Source organism: Octopus bimaculoides, chromosome 1, assembly GCF_001194135.2.
Source record: "Octopus bimaculoides isolate UCB-OBI-ISO-001 chromosome 1, ASM119413v2, whole genome shotgun sequence".
Classification (NCBI taxonomy): Eukaryota; Metazoa; Mollusca; class Cephalopoda; order Octopoda; family Octopodidae; genus Octopus; species Octopus bimaculoides.
In genome coordinates this window covers 108459529-108466762 of record NC_068981.1, presented here as the reverse complement: position 1 = coordinate 108466762, position 7234 = coordinate 108459529, and the positions used below count along the sequence as shown (strand labels likewise).

At 36.2% G+C, this 7234-nt stretch overlaps 1 protein-coding gene across 4 annotated transcripts in view; it reads left to right on the top strand.

Moving 5' to 3' along the window:
- The window catches only part of LOC106883614 (sodium-dependent neutral amino acid transporter B(0)AT3), a 105301-nt gene that overhangs the window by 92908 nt on the left and 5159 nt on the right, over positions 1-7234 (top strand). For all 4 annotated transcript variants that reach the window (XM_052969186.1, XM_052969179.1, XM_052969184.1 and 1 more), the window contains 3 exons: positions 1749-1861; positions 3959-4166; positions 5980-6139. In XM_052969186.1, coding sequence (XP_052825146.1) covers positions 1749-1861; positions 3959-4166; positions 5980-6139 — 481 coding nt within the window. The remainder of the gene's footprint in view (positions 1-1748; positions 1862-3958; positions 4167-5979; positions 6140-7234) is intronic.

The window sequence follows — 7234 nt, the reverse complement described above, 5'->3', positions numbered from 1 at the left end:
CCACTCTGTCAAATGCCTTGCTGAAATCAAGGTATATGACGTCAGTGTTGCAGCCTCCTCCCAAATCTTTTAAAATGTCATCACAATGGTGCAGAAGCTGCAACAGGCAGTCCCTACCATCACGGAAACCATGTTGCTTGGTTCAGCAGATTGTTGTATTCGAGGAAGTGAGTTATTCGCGATCTCACCACCCTCTCAAATTCTTTAATGATCTGAGAGGTGAGTGAAATCGGACGGTAGTTCGCTGCAAGAGATTTGTTTCCCTTTTTCAAAACCGGAACGACAGACTGGGAAAGAAAATGATCAGGAATGCAGCCTGCGTCAAGTGAGTTCCTCCAGAGCTCAACTAGAAGGGGTGCAATTTGATGTCGACACATCTTCAGGACAGTGACCGGGAACTTATCGGGACCTACTGCCAAGTTGTGAATGATCTTATTTCTGTTAGAATATCAAGAGCACCAAAAGTTATGTCAGATATAGTTAGTTGAGGGTTTACATCATTGATACTAGCCAGATCAATCGCATTAGGGTTACTGAAAACAAATCAGTATTGTCTCTGCAGTATCTCGCACATGGATTTTGCATCATCATGTAGTGTTGTTCTCATGAACCAAAGGACCAACAGTGGAAAAAGCGACTTTATGAGTTTTATTTTTTCAATGGCCCAATTCTCCTCAGCTGCTATTTGTTTGTTAATGATGGTCATCATGCTTTATTGGAGGTTGTTTTTCCATTCGAGTGATGCAATGGCAGTCGAATGGGTGCGTTGCGGCTGACAGTATTTAAGTTGGTTGATTTTCTTGTTAATTCTTTTTATTTTTCTGATAATTTCTCTTCTATTTGTATGGATTCTGCACTTAGATATGTTTACTGATCTTAATGGGGTATGTTTTGCGCATATACTTGTTATAGTATCTATCAATGTCTGCCATGATGTGTTTATGTTGGTGGAGGTGTGTGCGTGCGTGAAAGCTCAATCAACGTGTGAAAGATCATGATTGATCGCATCCCAGTCTGCATTATGAAGTTGGGTCAGGAAAAACTCATCCATGAAATCAAAAAGCAATTCCATTGCTTCCTTATCAGGGATTGAGGTAGAAAAACCTGGTTTCAAGCTGCTTGGGGACCAATCAACACTGGGAAAGTTGAAGTCCTCCATCATTAATATCTTGTCAGCATGACATTGATAGATGAAACACTTAATACTGTTGAGGCATTCCTTGAAGCTTAGTAAAGGAGTTAGGGGTGGCCTATAGAGCCCAATTCTAACTTTGTGAAGGAAAAATTAAATGAAATAAATATTTTTTTAACGCTCAACTAAAATTACTGCAGCACGCGCCTAAGTTCGCTAGCTTGATGGTTCGAAGGTTTACAACTCAATAATTTTTATTATGGCACTCCGCCAGACGACGAGTGCACCAGCTGATCCAATCAATGAAACAGCCTGCTCTTGAAATCAACGTGCAAGTGGTTGTGCACTCTACAGATACGCGTACTCTTAACGTAGTTCTCAGGGAGTTTCGGCATGACAAGGAATGCGACAACGCTGACACTTCAAATTGCAAGTACTACTCATTTTTACCAGCTGAGTGGACTGGAATATCGTGAAATATAGTGTCTTGTTCAGGAAACAACTCGCCGCCGGGAATCGAACCCACGATTGTGAACCGAATACCCTAACCTGTAAGCCACGTGCCTTCACTAATTTCTATTCTATAATAAGAGTGGCATATTTTTGTTCTCCTCAGGTTTTAAAGCTTACAAAAGTTTTGAAGACTGTCAAAGTAGACTTATGGAAGTAACCAAGAACATGACGAAGGAAGCTCCTTTCACTTGTGATTTGGATAAAGAATTAGAAAATGTAAGTAGAAATAACGGATAACCTTCGTAAAGAAATTACAAAAATCCAATGAATTTTTTTCTAAAGTTCGTATTCTTTCGTGTTTCAGTATGTATTGTCTTCTAAATAGAATATATGAGACGGCATTCTGTCTAAAGAGCGATTGCGTCATGGAAACTGAAGTATTTTTAGTTTCTAAACAACCCGTGATTAGCATTTGTCTTTCCTCCCCCCCCCCCCACAAAAAAAGCATTAATTATTCACTACTAATACATTTCTAAGTATTTATTAGTTATATCTATTCATATTGGTTATATCCCTCTCCGATTCAAATCTGTGGCTTTGTTCCCTTTTAAGAAACTATTATTATTTTAATTCTCTAATTAAGAAACCAAGAACTGTAACTTCTATAAAATACTCAATAACATTTCCGTAAGCCAACGAATTAGCCGAGTCGTTAGAGGGTCAGCTAGATTGTTTTACAATAATCCCACCCTTTTCTCTATTATCTGAGTTCAAATAACACCGCCGTCAACTTTGTCTTTCATCTTTTCGGAGTCGATAAATTAATTAGCAATCTTGGAGTGGGATCGATTCTTCTGTTTTACGGTCTCTCTATCTCCTCTTTCTTTCTTTCTGCAAGAAATCGATTTGGTCAGGCCTGAAAAGGATGGGCTGTGCCAGGTCTAAAAGTGCTCAAGATGTAACGAGAGCAAACCTACTGCAATAACTTTTTTAAAAAAACAAAATTAGAGAAAATGAGATCGATTATCTTTGGGTTTCAAACCAAATAGGAATTTTTCCTCACACACGTCAAAAACAAAACTTATTTGACAGAAAAAGTGCATGATTTCGAATTTTTTTAGAAGAAGCCATTAAATTTGCTCTTGTCCAAACTGAATCATTAGGTAAATTAAACGGTTTGTGCAGCGACCTCAAGTACTATAAAGCGTCCACAAAAAGTGTACTGAAGGACTATGAACTGAGTTCGAAATTTATTGAGTAAATAGATATTTCAAAAGCATGCTGTTCGTGGGAACATCTATTTAAATAAAGCGGTCCTTATTAGTGAAAAGCTTGGGAACCAATGCGTTAAATATCGGTATTCCATCTACATAACTGGAAATTGTATAGAAAACAGTTTCGAAAATGTATTTGGAAGATATTATAGTCGGGCAATAACAAAATTTTTTAACATTTTATGAGTAAATACCTTACTAGTGTTTCAAGATATATCATTTGTGATGTCGAATCAACTTGTTGGTTTTCTTTATCAAGGACAAAATTTATAACTAAAATTGGAAACAAACAGTCGATAAAGGTACTCTAACATATTTAAGAAGTTTCAAACGAGCTATCATAAATATATGCCTCAACCTTGTCACCACCACTTCTCTCTCCCCATATTCCATTATCTTTATAAGACGATAATTACAGAAAAAGGTATATTTGAGACAACTCAGATAAATAGATTTGTATTATCCTCCGACGTCTTACTACGAAACATTTCAGTAAATTACGAAACCCTCCCAAGCTGGCAATTACTTGCTCAATTGTTATTGCTATATTTAATTCCATGTTTGTTAAAGGTAAAAAAAAATGGAATTTAAAAACTTTCTATGTATCTGACGAGATTTAAAACTTGACAATCTTGCGCAAAATTGATTCTTTTAATCAACACTGAAATATATCCATTCCTTAGGAATAACACTAAAATATAATTGAGATATTTAAGCTTCTTTCATTTTTGTACACTACTACTATTATATTCCAGCTCAAACATCCAACATATTCAGCCTTCAAGAAATTAAATCCGTTTGTTTTTAATGTACTTACTCATGAATTGCTGAGTATTTACTGCGCAAATTTCTTAATCAACGATTATTTAACAAAAGAAAACAATTTTTAAATGTCTTTTTTATTATCATTATTTAAAATATTTGCTGTTTCAGCAAGTGAATTAGATATATGCTCTGGAAAGCGATACGAATTATAAAAAATACACTCAAATCATATGTAAAGAAAATATTATTTTTGTATCTAATTGTTAATGTTTTGTTTGCCATATTATGCAACTGAATTACCCAACTTGATAATGTTTTATTACGTGTTTTATAGACAGCTGGAGGACCAGGTTTGGCGTTTATTGCTTTCACTGAAGCAATAAACCAGTTTCCAGTTTCACCACTTTGGGCAATACTATTCTTCTTGATGTTGCTAGCCCTTGGGTTGGATTCGATGTTTGGCACTCTCGAGTGCATTACTACAATAATCACAGATTCTGGAAAATATCCTTTCCTTCGACAGAATCGATTTTTTATACCAGGTAAATATCGCATTATTATTACGTTAAAACTGCACATTACACAACTTCATGTGTCTGAGTAAAGCAATCACTATATTGACGAAGTAACGAGGGAGCTTCTACATAATTGTTCAACCTACGAGAAATAACAGCCAATTTTCCCTCAAATAACAGAACTAAGATGGCAGGTTTTTTTTATGATTTGGTCTGGAGGAAGCCTGTGTCTTTCATACGCTCTCCGATTCTGGTGAGATTGACGCAGTTAATGCTATTTCCTGATCAACTACAAGGTAATGGTTGTAGAGAAAAAAAAAACATATGTAAAAGGAAACTCCGGAGGACGCTATGTTCTAGGAAGGAAGAACTTGGTGAAGTGGTTTGTGGTGCCTAACAGTAGGTGCCACATGATCATCCATCTCCAAAGAACAGAAACCACTGTAATTGTGACAGAAGAGGCCGAGCAAGGAAATAACACATATTTTGATTAGAGACTGGAAAGACTTGGTGATTGATTCTAATCTATTCTATCGAATCATTTTATGCAGACATACAAAATGTTTGTAAGAGTACAATCTACAATGTCCCTGATACAGGAACAACATTTCATTGCAGGTCACACCTGAATTCTGCATGGTGTTAGTAACTGTTAGGAGTTTTAATGTATTTTTCTACCACTGAAGAGGAGAGCCTGTGATATGGTCTTTGCTCTTTTGAGGATATCAGTTCGCCACGAGGGATCATCTGGAAGGAGGAACACTATTATTTGTAGCAACTTTAAGGCCACGATCTAACAAAGTTATTTAAGCATCAACTTGTATATATTGCAATATTCTTTCCTGCGCTCTGCACTCTGGGTTCGAATCACGCCACGGTCAACTTTTCTTTTCACCCTTTCGGGATTGAAAGAAGTACCGATGCTGGAGCTGATATAATTGATTCTTCCATTCCTTTGAATTCAAGGTCTTTCGTCTGTATAAAAAATTATTTGTCGCAATTTTGAGGGTTCTACTTGCGTGTTGTTCGTGTTTAAAGAGTACATAACAGTGTTTTTTTGATAGAGGTTGTGTCTTTGTGCTATTAAATCAGACCCAATTTGGCTCCACTGCAGAATATTTTCGAGGTCATAGAATATGTTTGGCGATAGGTGTATAGGATGCATGCGGGTGAAACTTGGATGTGAAAGGTTTGAGAGGAGTAAAGAGTAGTGGTATCATCTGCTCAGCAGACGGGGGTTGTTGCACATAACTGCAACTACACTGTTGATGTATAGAAGAAAGAGTATGAGGGGGAAACCGAACCTATGCACAACAGGGTCCATAGTGTGGATCAGAGGATGCTATACCATTACTCAATGCATTGGTGTGATTGGAGAGAAAGCCTCCGATCCAAGAGACGAGAAATGGATGAAGCTCATAGGCATGTATTTTTGCTCGTAAGCTTGCAGGCATAGTTGAATGCTTTGCTGATGTCAACTCAGTAACACAGTTTTCAACAAATGCTAGCATTTCTTCTAGTGCAACTCAGAAAATTGGGACCATATATGAAGGAAATGTAATTTGTGCATATTCTTAGATAACTTGTTCTAAAGTCTTTTAAAAGAAATTATATCCTCGACTTTTCTATTGAATTTCGCCATTACCATCAAGAAAAAGAGAAACTATTCAGGAATTTACACATAAATGTACATACATGTGCAAGCAAGCGCACACAAACACACACACACACACACACGTGCACATGTACAAATACATACACATTTACTTGTTTGTATGTGTATGTATTAATATTCAATAACTGTTTCTTATCTTTTAATATATTTCTTTTCCCTTTTCAGCTGTCGTGTGCCTAACGTCATTTTTGATCTCACTCAGTTTTGCAGCCCAGTCGGGTAGTTATACGTTTGTACTCTTTGATGAATTCACTGGTGGATTACCATTGCTTTTTATAGCATTTGCTGAAGTTATGTCTGTCTCATATATTTATGGTCTCAGCAAGTAAGTTTAAGCTAGAAGTTGTTTTTCTATTATTCGATGAAAACAATACTGTTGTTTCATGAGCTGAATCGAATACCAGAAATTTGCGCGGAGGGATAACAGCCTGAATTATGGGGGAGGGAATGATTAAATGTGAATTTATATATAGAATATTCTTATATGAAATCAATAACCGATTATGCTACATGGTGATAACAACTGATTTACGAAAAGGAAATATATAATTTTCAATACAATGGACGCAAGTATGACACGTAAGCATGATTATTGTTTAGAAATTCACTTCGTAGTTCTACTGATACTGCTAGAGGGTTCTGCTTTTATGAAGGAGAGAGCACTTTCGTTTGACCTGCGATATCACAGAGGTACTACTTTCCATCGATTTGGTAATATTTCGACTCCAAAATTTTTTAGTATCTTCTCAGATTGTGCTACTCCAAAAGAAATAGTCTTCGCTGATGGCACAAAGACAATACTTTGGCTCTTCAATTCACCTACATGGATAGCTGCTTCAGGATCTGGAATATATCAGTCACGCATAATCTCTTTCCAGCCTTGTTAATGAATGGTGTAGATCTATTCACTAAATTCCAAGTTATTTCCAAGTTATAAGAACTTGTTCTATCTCTGTGGTCCCTTACTTTCCAAACGAATTGGGATTGTGAGATGGAGTATTCTCTGTTGCTTTCATGTTAGTTATATCTGCTCTGAAAGTATTTGCAATGAATCCTGTGTAATTTCTCTTGTGATACTTTACGGAATTTATGGTTATATATATATATATATATATATATATATATATTACACGTGTATAAGGGATGACCACTAGGTGGACATCAAATATGCTAGAAAGAGGTCATCAACGACCCAATCACAAAGAAAAATAATGTTCTCCAGAACATTTTCTGGAGAACATTGTTTTTCTTTGTGGTTGGGTCGTTGATGACCTATTTCTAGCATACTGGATGTCCACCTAGTGGTCATCCCTTATACACGTGTAATACAATTTTTTCTGAATTTTCAGATTTTTTTATATGCTAGGCCACTTGGTTTTAAATTGAATTAATATTCAATTTATCACCCTATCTATATAAA